Source organism: Arachis ipaensis, chromosome B4 (genome assembly GCF_059453495.1).
Source record: "Arachis ipaensis isolate K30076 ecotype BB chromosome B4, ASM5945349v1, whole genome shotgun sequence".
In the NCBI taxonomy this organism is placed as follows: domain Eukaryota; kingdom Viridiplantae; phylum Streptophyta; class Magnoliopsida; order Fabales; family Fabaceae; genus Arachis; species Arachis ipaensis.
Window position 1 is genome coordinate 138,985,526 of NC_142439.1, and position 17,579 is coordinate 139,003,104.

The 17,579-nt window shown below is 33.7% G+C and overlaps 1 protein-coding gene across 1 annotated transcript; it reads left to right on the forward strand.

Annotated features, from left to right (window-relative positions):
• The first annotated feature begins 14,875 nt into the window (after positions 1-14,875).
• Positions 14,876-16,644, forward strand: LOC148569434 (cytochrome c). Its single transcript, XM_088485772.1, has 3 exons — positions 14,876-15,125; positions 15,269-15,402; positions 16,265-16,644. The coding sequence occupies exons 1-3, from the start codon at positions 15,014-15,016 to the stop codon at positions 16,358-16,360; spliced, it is 342 nt and encodes a 113-aa protein (XP_088341898.1). The 5' UTR covers positions 14,876-15,013; the 3' UTR covers positions 16,361-16,644.
• Positions 16,645-17,579: the final 935 nt, after the last annotated feature.

Sequence of the window (17,579 nt, forward strand, 5' to 3'; positions counted from 1 at the left end):
TATTATTATTATTATTATTATTATTATTATTATTAGAATATTATTTATATTTATTTTTGTTTTATTATTGGTGTAGCCCCAGCTGTTGTAGCTGCCAGTGAATTTGCCGTTGGAATGGAGTTTAACTCTAGAGAGGCTGTTATTGCATTAATTAAAGAGTATACCATTCGAAGAGGATTTGATTACAGGGCATATGAATCAGAACCAACAACATTCTATGCTAAATGTGTACAATACGAAACAAGTTGTGATTGGCTTATCAGAGTTAGTCTTATGAAAAGACAGTGTTGTTGGGTGATAAGGAGGTACAATGGTAGTCACACGTGCACCAGAAGTACCATATCTCAGGATCATGCTAAATTGGACTCTGAAATAATTGCAGAAGTAATAAAGCCATTAGTTGAAGCTGACTCGTCCATAAAGGTGAAATCTGTTATTGTTGAAGTACAATCGAAGTTCAACTACACGATAAGTTATCGCAAAGCATGGTTGGCCAAAAAAAAGGTAGTGGAGAAAATATTTGGTGGGTGGGAATCTTCATATGAAGCTTTGCCCACATGGTTTGAAGCAATGGTTGCAAAAGAACCATAAGCAGCTGTTGAGTATGAAACTGCATATGGCTATCGAGGGGATGAGTTAGTTGAAGATCTCCGGATTCTAACACGAGTCTTCTGGGCTTTCTACCCATGCATTAAAGCATTCAGAAGTTGCAAGCCAGTGGTTCATATTGACGGCACACATTTGTATGGAAAGTATAAAGGAGCTCTTTTAGTTGCAATATCACAAGATGGCAATGGAAATATCGTGTCTCTTGCATTTGCCATAGTCGAAGGTGAGACTGCTGATGTTTGTCACTTTTTTCTTAGCCATTTGCGAACACATGTAGTTAATTGGGATGTTGTTGCCCTTATCTCTGATCGACACGAGTCAATCATCTCGGCTGTGGGTCGTAGTAATGGAGCATGGGAATATCGGAGAGCTATTCACATGTTTTGCATCCAACATATAGCATCCAACTTTTTTAGGAGTTTCAAGGCACTACTCCTGCAGAGGCTAATTGTCAACATTGGATATTCTAGAACAATGTGTGAATTTGATACGCGTTACCAGAGATTATGTGAGCGGGGGGAGGCTTACAAGCAGTGGTTAGACCGGATCCCTCGACAATAGTATGCCTTGGCATATGATGGTGGACATCGTTGGGGCCATATGACAACTAACCTAGTGGAGTGCATTAATGGAGTATTGAAGGGGCACGCAATCTTCCGGTCACAGCCCTTGTTAAGGTAACTTTTTACAGGCTAAATGCATTGTTCACAAGGAAGAGAGCTGAGGCTGTGGCTCGTATAAGTGAAGGACAATTATTCTCTGAATATGCAACTCAGAAAATTCTGTCAAATCAGCACTCAGCGGGAAACATCCAAGTTAACCTATTTGATAGGTAGAACGAGGTCTTTGAAGTGCGCGAGATGCCAAGTGGGTTGGAGTTTACAGTAAACTTGCGCCTTCAGCATTGTGATTGTGGTGAGTTTCATGTGGATCGAATTCTATGTCGCCATGTATTTGCCTACTGTGCAAACCAGCACCTGGATTGGAAATAGTATGTGCACGAGGTTTATACGATGGGTGAGATCTGAAAGGTATACAAGACCCAATTCAGGCCACTAGGAAACCCAACAACATGGCTTGTGCATCAAGGACCAAGACTCGTACCCAATCCCCACCTCAAGCGAGTGGCCAAAGGTCATCCTAAGAAAACTCGCTTCTTGAATGAGATGGATATTCGTGATCTACGTGGTCCTAGGCATTGTAGGCTTTGTGGCGGTGAGGATCATAGCCGAAGCAGATGCCCGCGCTGTGGTGAAACCAGTGCTAGTGGATCGGCTCCAAATTCGTAGTCTGTGACCTTAGTTGTTTCCAACATCTTATTTAGTATGATATTCAGTTGTAGTTTGTGATCTCAGTCATTTCTGTCATTATATGTAGTATTATGTTCAATTGTAGTTTGTCATTTGAGGTGCATCTAACACTTTATCTAGCCTTATGTTTGTATTGAGTCATGTGACACTTACTTTGCTTAAGTTAATTTACAAGTTTGCTTTGTTTAGAGAATTAAATAAAACAACACAATGGGTACAGAATTAAAACAATAACATAAAATTACATTCCCTGACCCTAAACCATAAACAACCAAGCTAACTCATTTAAATATACTTTTCTTAACGGTTTCGGCCACCTTATACCATCCCTTTTTTACCCTCTTCTTAATCAATGACGGGCTCCATCTAGATCGACTCTTACGGGCCGGATCAACCCTAAAGTTGTAACATTTACTTTTACCTTGGACATCTGTAGGATAACACAAATATAGTCATGCTCAATACATACCAACACAAATACCGATATAGATCAATGATAAATACAATTCTAGTCAACAATAACAATTAAATTACCTGAACCAGAATCGTCACCCACAACATCATCACTTGTACCAGGTTGATCAACCTCATCCTCATCTGCAAGAGTCTCATCAACCATATCCTCACCTCCAAGAGTCTCATCAACTGCATCCTCATTCTCTGCCTCGTCACCCTCAGGCATAGAAATTCGTGCCGGACTTTGGCGACATCCAATCCCTCTGTGGACACTCCTAACTGAATTAATAAAAGTTCTTGCCCTAGAATGCTCATAATAGACCCGCGGTTGACGCCTCGCATCCAAAGACAATCGTTCGGAAACAACGTCAGCCACTGGCACCTGTAGAGGGTCTTGGATAGAGTATAAATCATTAACCCACTGAGATGACTCGGGACCCTAGACCCAATTAATGTGCTATATTGATCCTCATCCTGTGCCATTGCGCCTAGTAACTGTATCAATGAACCTTGCGGTGCCTGTGTCGGCCTGTATGCCTCACACGTAGTAGATGGCTGACCATATGGTGGATGGGTGAAAGGTTGTGTATATTCCTGTGTGTATGGTGGGGGTGGATAATGTGGATATGGTTGAGTATGGTGGTTGTATGAAAGGTTGGGTGGAAGGATTTGCATATTCCTGTAAATACTGTGGGTGTGGATGTTGTGGTGGGTATGGATATGGCTATTGATATGGTAGGTATGGGTAGCGTATGCATACGACTGTGAAACCAGTGGTCGTTCTTGCCGAGGTGGTCCTTGTTGTTGAGGTGGTTGTTCTTGCTGAGGTTGTTGTTCTTGCTTATGTGGTTGCTCTTGTTGACCTTCTTCCTCTTGCTCAGCAAGGTCGGATACCCGCAGGTAATCACCGAATTTACCAATATACCAGTCCATGTACTGGTCAGATGGTTGATAGTTATCGACATGTTCACCTATCAAGACACACATAGAACTATTTAACCATTGTAAGATCCATACTGCGTGTTCTACGCCCCAGTTCTTATTCTTTAGACTTGTCAACACTATGTTATGGGACGCTCCAAGTTTCATAGCTTCGACTGGGGGGTCTTGATGAAAGCCAAACTGTCTTCTAATCCTGTCAGTCGGATGCCATTCCACAGCCTCAAAACATATTAAAAGTACAGTTGCACTCCAAAGATTTGCACCGTTGCTAATGTCAAATAGAATAACATAAGGCGCAACCCGATTAGGACTGTATGTGTCCCACACAAACTGAAAAAACATATCAAATAGCAGAGGTATAAGTGCACCAATAATCAATTTAATTCAACATAACAAAAGGTCTTAGCAACAAAACACTTACCCTATCCAGAGGAAGATCATCCAACCTTCTCCTGACGTCAGAGGTTGTCCAATTTTTATAGTGCTCAGTGGTGGGTTGATAACCATTCCACCAGTCATATCATGTTCATATTAGAAACTAATTAATACAGAAAAAAATCAAAATCGTCAACTTAGTTAAATATTACTTGCGAGCGAGTGGAAAGCTAATATCCATCGGCAGAGGCCCTATTGTCGACATTCGTTTCCAGGCCCACACAAGGAGGAACGCCAGAGGACCATCCATGTCCTTGCAATCATATCTCGATGCCTGACATAATGATCGATACATGTGCGCAAGGCAAGCAGAACCCCAACTAAAGTTATGAATTTGAGAAAAGTCACGAAGCAACGGCAAATACTTCCAGTGCACAGAGATTCCAGACTTGTCACTAAATAACGTCGTACCAAAATAGACACATCATGTGACATTTCACATAAATTTCCTTACTTACTTGATCAGTCAAATGTTGGCGCCGCTTTAGGGTGCGGAACCATGCCAACTTGATTCCGCTTCCTTTGTGGTCGTTCGGCCCAGGAGCAACACCAGATTGGGCCAAGCACTCGTTTTCTAACCCACTTGTACTATGATCGGTTGATCCAGTCACTGGCAAACCATCAGTTCAGAGTCCAAGAATCATTGCGACGTCCTCCAAAATGATCGTGCACTCACCATGTGGAAGATGAAACGTGTGTGTTTCCGGACGCCACCTTTCAACGAGTGCGTCTACAGTCGGCCTATGAGACACGATCCTCCCAATTTGAGAAACATAATAGAACCTGCTCGCCCTCAGTTGTTCTTCCACTCTATTTAAACTCTGCATTAGAAAGAACATATTTGAATAATTAAAATATTTTTTTTTAAAATATTTGAAATGAACGAAAATTTATTATTAATATATATTTAATAATTCTATTTTTTTTTATTAAAAACACATTCCAAAATAAAACCAAGATTAAATCTATCCTAAAAATTAATAGTAATAAAAGTAACGTAACTATATAATTAATTCTATTTTCTAATAATAGTTTAAATTTAACTAAAAGATATTTCAACCAAAACTAAACTAATATCACTAAAAGCATGAATTAATAATAATTGAAACTAATGTTTTATGTAAATTAAAAAAATTAAAATAATTTTTAAATAATTCTACTTTAAATATTTTTTATAATAATTCAGATTTAATTAAATATTTTAAGCAAAACTAAAATATAAATTAATAATTACTGAAACTAATATTTTACGTAAGTTAAAAAAATTTCTGAAAATTATTAACTAATTCTTTTTTAATTCTGTTTTTTAAATTAATAAAGTTATAAATCAATTATAAAGTAAAAAAATTTCTTAGAAAAAAAAAAGACCAAACATATATCAATAATAATCAATTATTAATACATAAATAATCTTGTTTTTTAAAACAGCTATTTCAAATTTTAAATAACACTAACCTAACCTAACGTTAACAGTAACTAAGTCACTAACAATAATTAATTTACTAAAACTAATCCTAACACGAGGAGTGCTAGGTAGCCAAAGATTAATTACAATATAAAAATTTTATATAAAAATTCTCATTCTCTTGATAAGTAAGTGTTATACTCTTTTTTATCACTTACTCTTTTTATCACTTACCATTTTTCTGTGCTTGGAGTCATTAATGTTCTTTCCAAAAATTAATTTCAGTTTCTTCCAAATATAATCCCTAAAATTCCTCACTCACATTATTACCCATTAAAATACAATTTTTCTGCATAAATTATGGAGGTTAAATTTAAAAATTTTAACAACTTCTATTGCACAACTCATATTTTACATATAAACTATTAGAAAATAAAAAATAAAAGATAAAATATAAAAAAATTAAAAAATAAATTTTTAAAAATAATTATTAACTCGTCATATTAAAATCAATAAATAAGCATACATATGAATATTAAATAAAAAATATTAAAATAATTAAAATCATGACCTATTAGTGTACATATGAGATAATTTGAAAAATACAATAAGACACATAGTTTAAAATTTGGTAATATTAATTATAAAAATTTATTAATTATAGACATCATATGTATGAAATTATGAATATTATGAGTACAAAATTATGGATGTTATTAATATGAAATTATAGATATTATGCGTATGAATTTATGGATGTTATGAGTAAATTTATCAATTGAATAAATTAATTTAAGAATTTGACATTTTTTCAAATTCAATTATGAAAAATTTTTAAAACATATGTGTTAGTTTGATAATTACTTATGCAATAACTAAAAAATAATATGTGTATGGATGTAATATCTAATAAACATGAATTTTAATTTTAGATGTTAGTTGTATGTAATTATGGATGTTATGTATATGAACTTATGAATGCTATGTGTATGAACTTAGTTAGTACAATATAATTATAGATGCACATAAAAAAAATTAAATCAATTTATTACCATACCTCATTAAAGCTAGTGTAGTCTTTCATATTCTCGAAAATTGATTGACGGACAATAATCTCATCGGATGAGTTTGTCTGTTGTTCAAATTATTCTTCAACTCTTTCTTGTAAATTTTCTTGTCCTATTCCAACTGTGCTTGTAATTGAAATAGAGTTGTGATTTTTAGGTGGAGGAAATAAACAATCTTCATGATCCAAATTAACAATGAAAACCCTATTAAACCAAGTTTTCATATTTGTTAACGTTTTTCATAATAATAAATGAATTAAAGGAAATAAAAATCAATTACAATTAAAATCATTTAATTAATATTATTACCATTTTTAATTGTTAGTGATTATTGTATTCTTAAATCTAAGATTTGAACCTCTCTCCAAAGATGCCAATTTCGTTGGTGTCTATTTATTAAGCATGGGAGAGAGAATCATATGATATTATAACATTCAAATTATAAAAGGAAATATTAAATAGTGATTACAAGAATGTCTAATAGTTAGAGATGTGATATTATAATTAATATCATAAATAAGTGGAGCTGATAAGAATATGATAAGTAAATTGATAAGAGAGTGAGATAGAAAATTAAAATATTATTAAATTATATAAATGAAATAAATTATAAAAAATTTTGGCGAATTATGACTGACAATTTTTTGTTACCAAACTTTTTCCTCCTAACACTAACTAACACCTATAGTCTTATACTAACACCGATACTACTACTACTACTAACAATTAATTAACTTACTATTAATTAATAGTAAAATAACTTAAACAAAATTACAAAATCTCAGTTTATTTTTAAAAAATTTTTGTTCATACTTTCAGTTAAAAAAAAAAAATCACTAAATCATTTACTTGAATGGCTTTGGTTTAGTTGTGGTGACTGGTCCTTAGTATGGGTGCTGCCGTTTTGCTTTGTGGATTTCCTTATTTTTAGTGGGGTAAGATTGATAAGAATGGAAGCGAGCTGTTTTGTGGTGAAACTAAGAAGAGAAGACAAAGAAATAGGAAAGAGAATGGGTTACTAAGGTTAAAAATCTTCACGCTGGAACGAGGGAGAACTTTTCATCCATGTGTTAACCATGCATACACAAAACGTCGCCGACGTTTTGTTGAAGATAAAAATGACGTGGCTGAGAAAACGGTGGTGACGTTTTCCAGTAGCAGTCAATATTCCCACAACGGTGTTAAACACATATTTTTAAACATTTCAGTAAATTATATTAACTTAGGCCAATATTAAAAATAAAAAACCTATTTTGGATATCAGCAAGGTCGGGACAAAAATTTTTACTGGAGTCTCCATATCTATCTTGAAAATATGTTGTCTCCAATTTCTATTTTCATAAAAAAAATTCTTTATCTTTAAATTTCCATTTGAGATATATGTGCAGAAATTCTCATGTCTCGAGAAGTTTTACCGCCTTAAATAAGAGATATTGCTTAGGGACAATTTTAAAATTGGGCACAATACCAACAAAATAATATGACAAAATTATTCCTCTAATATATTAGGTTATAATTAATTTCTTTATAAATCCTGAAATTATGAATTACCTTGTTATTTTAAAATATTATTTATAAGCTCTCTTCTCTCACACTATTCACAAAATGTCTCTTCTCGTTAATGTTTTCTTGATCTTTCTTTTCAATTCCAACAAAATCTCTTTCCACTTTTACCCTCCAATTCTTTTTTCACTCGTGATAACTAACCCTATTTATTCCCCAAAGAATGGAAGAAAATATAATGGGACAGGGGCAAGGAGGGTTGATTTGAGATTGCCTTTTGCCTTTTTAAATCCTAAAATGTAAGGAAAAAGGTTCAATAGATAATCTATTTCGATAAAAGTTGGTGTACATTAAAGTAATCGCCAATGACCTTCTCGTTTGATGGAGGTAATAAGAAATCCTGCTATATCTCCATGATATGTCTCATTCATATATAATTTTTTTTATATATTATATGTTTTCATTGAAATTACAAATTCTTTATTTTTATATTATATTATAATACAATATTCCAATGCATTGAAACCCACTTGTAGTAATAATCATTATTATTTGCATGCAAGCAACTAGATACAACTACAATTTTTCTTTAATGGTACGAGTGATGTGCAAACATGATTGAAGTCAACTTGGAGTGCATAATACGAGGTAGGTTTGTGCTATATATATATATATATATATATATATATATTCTCACAGTATTTCGGTATTTTTTATCTCGATAAAATAATGTCTACTTTATCATAAATTGAAATTCTATTTAAAAATTTATTATTGATTAATAAATTATTACTAAATTATTATATATATAAAATAAAATTTAAATCTTTAATTTTTATTTAAGTAGATTAATGAACTAACTATTAAATTTATCCAAATTGGTTTGAGCACGTATAATATATAGTGGAGAATATTGCTCGATCACATATTAATGGGATCAGCTGAACAGCACATCAGTTTTTTTTTTTCCATGATCTGAAGGATAGATGCATGTTGGGCTTTAGGCCCAAAATAATATGAAAGATTACAATTTGGTGATTATGTGTTTACATGAATATATTTTTGTATAAAAATAATAATTAAACTTTTTTAACTCATTTGATATATTTGATTAATTTATTTAATATAATATATATTAAAATTTTAATTATTATTTACACAATAATATATTAGTTCTCGTGACCAAAAACTCGGTCATATCCAAGGATAAAACAGCCAAGCTCTATAACCCAAATATATATATATATGTTCATATAAATAGTTAACTTAACTTACCAAAAAAAAAAATAGTTAACTTAAGTTTTTATTAGAAGATTAGTATATCTAACTTTGTAACAAAATAAAGAATTGAGTTACAAAAGAATTTTTACATATTTAAAATTTAAACGAAATATTTTATAAATAATATATATGTGTGCGTGTCTAATATAAAAATTCTGAGTTTTAAATAATATCAAAATTTTCCCTTAACTTCTATGACATGAACAAAATTTTAGAGTTGTAATTAATTATTATTGCAAGTTTTAACCTGAAAGTTCTTTTTTTTTTTTTACCAAAGATAGGAGATTCAAACTCGTAACCTTTTAATTGAGTATGGGGAGACTATGCCATTTGAGTTATAACTCATTGGCTTAACCTGAAAGCTCTAGCGTGAAATAAAATAAACATTTTTACTTAATAAAAATAATTTAGGTGAAAACTTAAAGGAGGATTACAAAATCTTAATTCATGAAATAAAATATAGCATAAGCGAACTTCAAAATGCGAAGTTTAAAATTGGAAAAAGATTGTATTAATTATTTTTTTTTTCAAAGATAATAGGTTATATTTCATTAATTATTAAAAAATGAAATATAAAGATGTCCAAAAGTAGGACAGCATAATAAAAGGTGGGGATTTCCCAAAAACACTACACTGAAGGTATTTATCCGACGGTGCGTGGTCGAAAAACGAAGAAAAATCTTAAAGAAGAAAGAATGATAAATCCAATTGCATGCAACTAAGAGCTTGCCTTATGGAGATGACGACCTAAACTGGGAGTTCTTTGGATTTCACGGAGCAACTTGACAGAGCTTGCTAGAATGGCAGACGGCATAGAAGTAGAACCTTCAAAAATCAACTGGTTGCGAGCTTTCCAGCAGTTCCAGCAAATGATGGCAAGCAATTGAGGATTACGGTCAGCATTCTTCAACGGGTTAAGTATCTCTGTTGATGCAGTCCACCATGTCCAAAAGTCGTTAGAACTCTGAGGGGGAAGACAGTCACGAAGATAACTCTGAGACCATACGTCTTTAATTCTAGAGCAATCGATTAAACAATGAGTGACTGTTTCCGTTGCTTCATGACAGCAGGGGCATATTGGTGATATAGATGGGATGTGGTGATGAATCTGAGCAAGCACCGAAAGTCGGCCATGGAGAGCTTTCCAGATAAATAGCTTAATTTTGTGAGGCAAGTTCAACTTCCATAGATCAATCCACGGCTTTTTCTACTGCATATAATTAGGGCAAAGCTCCAGAGGCGGATGGTAAAATAAATAGCCAATTCTGTAACCTGAAGCTGTATCATATTGCTTGGATTTGTTCAAATCCCATTGCAATTTGTCCCTACCCTGCTGAATTTTAACTGACAAAATCTTGTTTACAACGTCTTGGGAAAATAATTCTTGAATGAGATTCTGATTCCAATTCCTATCTTCAGTAATTAGATCTTTAACTCTTGGAACCAACTCAGAAATAGCTTGTCTATTTGGCATGTCAGAAATCATTAAAGGATACGGAGGAGGCAACCAAGGATCCTCAAAGGTTCGGATATTCTCACCAGTACCCACAGCCCAATTAAGACCTTTTTTCAACAATCTTTCGACCTTCCAGTATGCTCCTCCATCCCCAAGAAGGTAAGACTCCAATTTCTGCCGTTATAGCATTACCATTGCTAAAGTATTTACCTTTTAGTATTTTGGATAATAAGGAAGTAGGCTGTGTTACAAGTCGCCAAAACTGTTTGCCTAAAAGTGCCAGATTTTGGATTCTGAGATCTTTAAATCCAAGACCTCCTTTTTTTCGTGGGCGAGTCATAGTGTCCCAGCTAATCCAAGCCATCCGCCTTTCAGAACCTTTTTGTCCCCACCAGAACTGAGAAAGTAGAGAATGAATTTCCGAAATTAAACCATCAGGCAACTTGAAGCAAGACAATGTATAAATAGGAATAGCTTCTCCCACTGCCTTAAGCAATATGTGTCTACCACCTGACGAAAGAAGATTACGCTTCCACCCTTGGATTCTTTTTCGAATCTTTTCTTTGATCATACTAAAAGAAGCCTTTTTCGATTTAGAGACTGTAGAAGGCAAACCAAGGTATTTATCTTGAGCCCCAATATGATTAATATTCATAGAGTTAGCCAGTAGTGTACGAGTAGTGGACGGAGTGTTGTGGCTAAAGAATGCAGCAGATTTATTAAGATTTACCCTCTGGCCACTGATACTTTCATAAGAATTCAATAAATGTAGGATATTTGAACATGCTTCAGGATTAGCCTTACAGAATAAGATGGAATCATCAGCAAACAGGAGGTGGTTGACCTTGGGACATCGCCTATGTATCTGAAGTCCCTGAATTAGTCTGTTTTGTTCTGCCTTGTGTAGCAAGAAGGAGAGACCTTCTGCACAGAAAAGAAAAAGATAGGGGGATAGAGGATCTCCTTGTCGAATACCTCTATTTGGTTTGAAGAAACCATAAGGTTGTCCTTCCACAATAACAAAATAAGAAACAGTTGTCACTAATTCTCGAATCCACATGATCCATCGGGAGTCAAAACCAAACTTCTCCAATATAAACCAAAGAAAGTGTCATTCCACCCTATCATATGCCTTACTCATATCTAATTTTAGCGTCATTTCATTTTCGAGACCCCTTTTTTTGTTCTTCAAGTAATGCATACACTCGTGAGCAATTAGGATATTATCAGAGATTAATCTGCCTTTAATAAAAGCACTCTGCGTAGGGCTAATTAGTCTATTCATCATACCCTGAAGCCTATGTACAAATACTTTGGAGATAATCTTGTAAAAGACTGAAGATAGGCTTATTGGTCTTACCTGAGTCATATCTTTAGCATCAGAAATCTTGGGAATAAGACAGATCTGAGTGTGGTTAAAACCCTTCAAGATTCTGCCCCCAGAAAAGAAGCTCTTAACTGCTCGAAACATATCACCACTAAGTATGTTCCAGAAGCTTTGAAAAAATTTTGCTGTCATACCATCATCTCCTGGAGCACTTTGAGGATGAATGCTAAATGTTGCGCATTTCACTTCCTCCATAGTCACTGGTCTTTGAAGCCTACGGTTCATGTGAGCTGTAACCTTAGGTTCAAAATCAGTAAACAGAGGTTCAGGATTCTCATGACAAGTGGAAGAAAAGATGTCCTTGAAATAAGATTCAGCCACAGAAGCAATACCAGCATTTGAAGTAGCCACTTCACCATCACTGCCAGTTAGTTGCCAAATTCTATTCCTTCGGGTTCGATTTCTAAATTTCTGATGGAAGAAAGCTGTATTCTGATCACCAGATTTGAGCCATTTGACTCTAGACTTATCTTTCCAATAAGATTCCTCATTTTGCAATGCTTTTTCAAGTTTGTCCTCTATTTCTGAAATGATGTCGCCTCCATGAATTCTTGCTAAACGAAGTTCCTCTAATTCCGACTGTAGTAAATCAATCTCCACCTTCGAATTAGATCTGTGTTCTTGCTGCCATCTGACAATCTTATGCCGACAACGCTTTATTTTTTGAGCTAGGATATACATGGCTGAACCATCAATCTGTTCATGCCAAACCTCTCTAACAATCTGCCTTATTTCATCATTGGAACACCATCTTTCTTGGAATTTGAATCGGCGTTTAGATATCTCAGTTCTCGGATTAGAGTCTAAGAGAAGAGGGGCGTGATCCAAGCCTGATTCTGATAGTCTAAGAACTGTTGCATTGGGATAGAGTTGCTGCCAATCAACCCTTACTAGGAATCGGTCCAGTCTTTCCTGTATCAACTCATCACCCCTCCATCTATTTGACCAAGTGAATGGTCTTCCGACCATACCAATATCAATCAAGGAATTATCATCAATAAAACTATTAAAGGTTTCAATAGAAGAAGGAGATTTAGCACCCCCACCTTCTTTCTCCAATTGATTAGAAATGGCATTAAAATCCCCCATTAACACAACCTTACCATCGAACTGTTGGGTGACTGAAGTTAATTCAGCAAATTGAGTCATTCTATGTTGATCATTTGAACTGAGATAAACACCTAGAACACCATAGGGATCATTAGAACCAGCTGTCAGAACTGATGCCGCAATGAAAAATCTACCATGCTGTAAAATCTGAACAATACAACCATCCCTCCTTGCCATTGCCAAACCCCCTGATAATCCATCCGGATCCACAATAAACCATTCCTTGAAACCACAAGATCTTAGTTTTCCTTCAACTTGTCAAGATTGATTTTTTGTTTCACAAATAAAACCAACCTCGGGGGAGTAGGATTTGCAAATCCCTTTAAGATTGTGGATTGTCAGGGGTCTCCCCAAACCCCGACAATTCCACGAGAGCAGTTTCATATTTCTCTGGGTGTCACTTGAAGGCTGGCACCTTCCACCGTCATAGCAATTATATGAGGGTTCTGAGTCTCTGATTTGTTGCCCATGGTGTAGAGAAAATCAGAATTGGTATTCAATGATTCCAAAGAGAAATACGATATATGGAATGAGTGAATAAGAAAACGGAATGAATTAAAAGAGGAATGAATTGGGAGAGAAAACGAAAATTAGGAAGCTAAGTGGAAAAGAAATTAAGAAAAGAAAGTAGAAGAAGATGGAAAAGGGTTTGACGAAGAAAAGACAAAGAAAGGTGTAACCATGAAGGCGGCGCAGTGAAACCCTAGCAGAGCGTCGGGCGCTAGATGAGGAGTACGTACTCCCACTGAAAATTTAGAGTAAAGTGACAATTAGATTTTCGAAGATGTTAACTTTGGAGTAATTAATTTTTGAAGAAAAAAAGTACCAATTAGGTCCTCTATTATAACAAATAGTGGACATGTATGTCCTTCTGTCAATGAATAGTACCAAACGAAATCGAATTGTCCATATATTTCGTTATTTATAGTGGTGCATGTTTCGTCATTGTCACATGAGCAAAAAAACAATATAATTTTGAACAGTGAAGCATTTATTATTTTTTGAGTTTTCATATACCATTTATCAGTTGCTCTCTATTTATCACAAATCCTATCAAAACAAGTGAAATTTCGTTCTAAAAATTGTTATTTATATGACTATCTTTCATAGATAGACATGTCAAAGTAATTAACAATACATATACGCATCACCATTAAGTTTTAGTTGATAAATTGATAAAAGGACATCATATGTTTGCTATTTGAAGGATCAAATTGATACTTTTTTTTAGAGACTAATTAGTTTGAAATCGAAATCTTCAAAAATTTAATTGTCACTTTACTCTTAAATTTAATATGTATTAATATTATAAAAAAATTTCGATAATTTTTGAAGTAATAAATTTTAAAATTAATTACTTTTACTAATATAATAATACACAATTAAATAATTAATTATTTGTATAAATTTTTTTACATTACATAAAAATTATATTCTTATTTATTTATCGTTCTAAATCCTCTTTTTAAGTGCTTTTTCTAAAACTTTTAATTACATAAAAAGACAAATAAATTTTTAAAAATTTATACTTAAAAGACAAATAAATTTTTAAAACTTTTATATTTTGGATAGATCAATTCTTTAAAAAAATACTAATAAAATTTTTTAAATTAATAGATATAGACACATCTTTAAATTAATTTTTATAATTAAAATAAAAAATTTTAATTTAAAATAATTTATTTATATTTATTATTTTAAAATATTTTATTAATATTTTTTAAATATTAATAAGTACGAAATATAAATGATCAGAAATTTATTTACCATTTTACTCAAAATAAAAAGTGGGCGTTGTCTTGTAGTTTCGGGGTTTTTTTTTTTCATATATATTTTTTAATTTCACCAAAAAAAAAAAAAAAAAAAAACCGGGGCGCTGTTTCGAGAAGATCGTGGCTAACACGAGAAATGGGGCAAGAAAGACAGCGAGCATGTTCCCTTAAATATATAGCCACCCTTTTCCCCTAATTTTCGTGTTCTACTTTACTTGTCTCGCCGTGTTCTGGAACCTTCCTTCATTCATTCATTCTCTTCTGCTCTGTATCTCCCACAATGGCGTCTTTCTCGGAAGCTCCCCCCGGCGACTCCAAGGCCGGCGAGAAGATCTTCAAGACCAAGTGCGCTCAGTGCCATACCGTCGACAAAGGCGCCGGCCACAAACAAGGTATTTACTATTTTACCCTTCAGATCTGTGCCTCTCTTGCTTGCTTAGTTGAGCTGGTTTCTGTTAGTCAGTTAGTTATGCTGTTTCTTTTTCTGTTTCGTGTCGGATAATGCCGTTATTCACAACTGCTTTCTCTCTCTCAGGACCGAATCTGAACGGTTTGTTTGGGAGGCAGTCTGGGACTACACCAGGGTACTCTTATTCCGCCGCTAACAAGAACATGGCTGTTATTTGGGAGGAGAACACTCTCTATGATTACTTGCTTAACCCCAAGAAGGTACTATAGCACTTACCAATTGCAATTACCCTAAGATCATGCTGCTATTATTGTTATTGTTGTGCATTATTAGTGGTCTTAAATTATGGTTGTAACTTCGATTATCTTGTATTTCAAATCCTCGCTTTTCAAAGATATTAAGATTGTTCATAAATGTAGGACATTCTTTAGAGCTAGCGTTGGGGATTGAATTAGGTCCACTCAATTTTAATACGGATTCTAATACATGTCTGATCCAATCTAGTTAGAGTCCGTCAGATTCTGATCTAATTTTTGTTCATGCAAACTTCATGCTCCAGATGTTCATACCTTCCGGAGTGTCAGCATCCCTCGCCGCTTGAGCTAGATTGCAATTTGATTTTTATTTAATGTGATCTAGAGTAATCATTATGAAAAATATTACGTGCACAGAAAAAATTAGCTACCAAATTGGTCACCGTGTATTTGTGGATGAATATGAGTTGTTTAACTCATTTTCAATGTGTATTTTGTAGTTCAATATATATTATATATGGGTGGCTTATTTGGTAGCTAATTTTTTTGATACACGTAGCATGGTTGAATCATTATTTACAAGCTACAAAGCTTGAAGTTGTGGTCAATAGAAGTCAAATCTAGATATTTTTTTTCCAGCAATGCTACATAGCATGAAGTTGTGGACTTGTGGATTGCAATTTGATTTTTATCTGATGCGATTTAGAGTAATCATTTACAAGCTAATATATTTTGGGAACCAACAATTATGTAGTTGACTAGTTGGATCTTTTCTATAGGAACCATTGTAACTAAGCTCTATGCCAATGTTGCAATTCCCATATTGGATGTGTTGCTGATTTCTGTTTCTATTTATTCTCTTGTGCAGTATATTCCTGGAACAAAGATGGTCTTCCCTGGTCTTAAGAAGCCCAAGGATCGTGCTGATCTTATCGCATATCTGAAAGAATCCACTTCGCAATGATTAAGCTATCATATACTCAGTTTTGCAATGTGATTTTGAAGTTTCGGACATTTAAATTCAGCGGTGCAGTAAGTACTGTATCTGGCAAATAAAGTAGACTTAAATTTGTTTTCGCAATGCTATTTTATTCGGATTGCATTGCTTCTCAAGAGGCTGCAAATTAGCTATTGAAAGTTGAAACAATATTATTAATATGTTGTGGTAATTGGTAAACTTGAAGAGCACAATTCATACTTTCTTCGTCAGTACGAGTGAATTGATTATTCTTGTTACTCTCTTGTAGACTTGTGGCTTTGGATTTTTAATTGCTTAGTTGTATGTACAAAGTTGTTAGTCTTGGTTTGTGGAAGTAGAATTTAGGGTTTTATTTTAGGCACACTTTTATTTTCAGTATTTTTGGTGTTTGAATATTTAGTGAAAGAAAAACTAAAAATAATGAAAACAACAAAATTTTATTTTCTTGGTATGGAAAATAATTTTAATCCTTATAGGCAGAGGCCGGAGAGACTAGAAATACCATAGATGAAGAATTAAAGAGAATTTTTATATGGCATGATATATTTTCATGGGAAAATGTGACAAATTTTTTATATTAAGATGGGAAATGTTTTTTTCATGGAGGAATATTTTGATGTAAATTATAGAACAGCCTTTGGAAATTCCATGTCGTCTCTGTGGTTTAGTTAAGCCAATATTCTTCGATTTTTTTTTTTCTTCTCTTTTTCTTTGACGTGAATATTCTTTCTCGTCAAGAAGAATATTTTGTGTTGAGTCGTAACCGAATCGAAATCGAGTATGCGTTGGAAATTTTCTATGCGTTGGGGAGTATAGTGCGCGTTGTCCGCTGTATTTATTTATTTATTTATTTTAATAGTTTTATATGATTTTAGTAATTACAATTTATCATAGGGAAATAGGCCTTGAAATGACGATAGAAGACTAGAAGTCTTCAAGTAATATTTTCAAACAAATTAAATGGTATTAATTTAAGTCACTCTATATGACGCAATATTATTCAATGTGACACCCCATGAATATTCCAAAAGCTAGGGTGAAAATCTTGGCCGGCACTGAATTTGATTCTAAACATTTAAGTAATTAACATTTTGATAATTCTAGAGTGAATACCCCATCCGGCCCCTGACAATTATCTCGAAAGGACAACGAGGCCCCCAAGAAAAAAAAACACCCAATCCGGCCCCTGATAAATTTTTTTTGG

What these genes read in the sequence shown, in the direction of transcription:
- LOC148569434 (XM_088485772.1), top strand. Translation starts at nt 15,014, where the DNA reads ATGGCGTCTTTCTCGGAAGCTCCCCCCGGCGACTCCAAGGCCGGCGAG. An exon ending in AGGCGCCGGCCACAAACAAG is followed by an intron (nt 15,126 to 15,268) that starts GTATTTACTATT and finishes TCTCTCTCTCAG; the next exon opens with GACCGAATCTGAACGGTTTG. An exon ending in ACTTGCTTAACCCCAAGAAG is followed by an intron (nt 15,403 to 16,264) that starts GTACTATAGCAC and finishes TCTCTTGTGCAG; the next exon opens with TATATTCCTGGAACAAAGAT.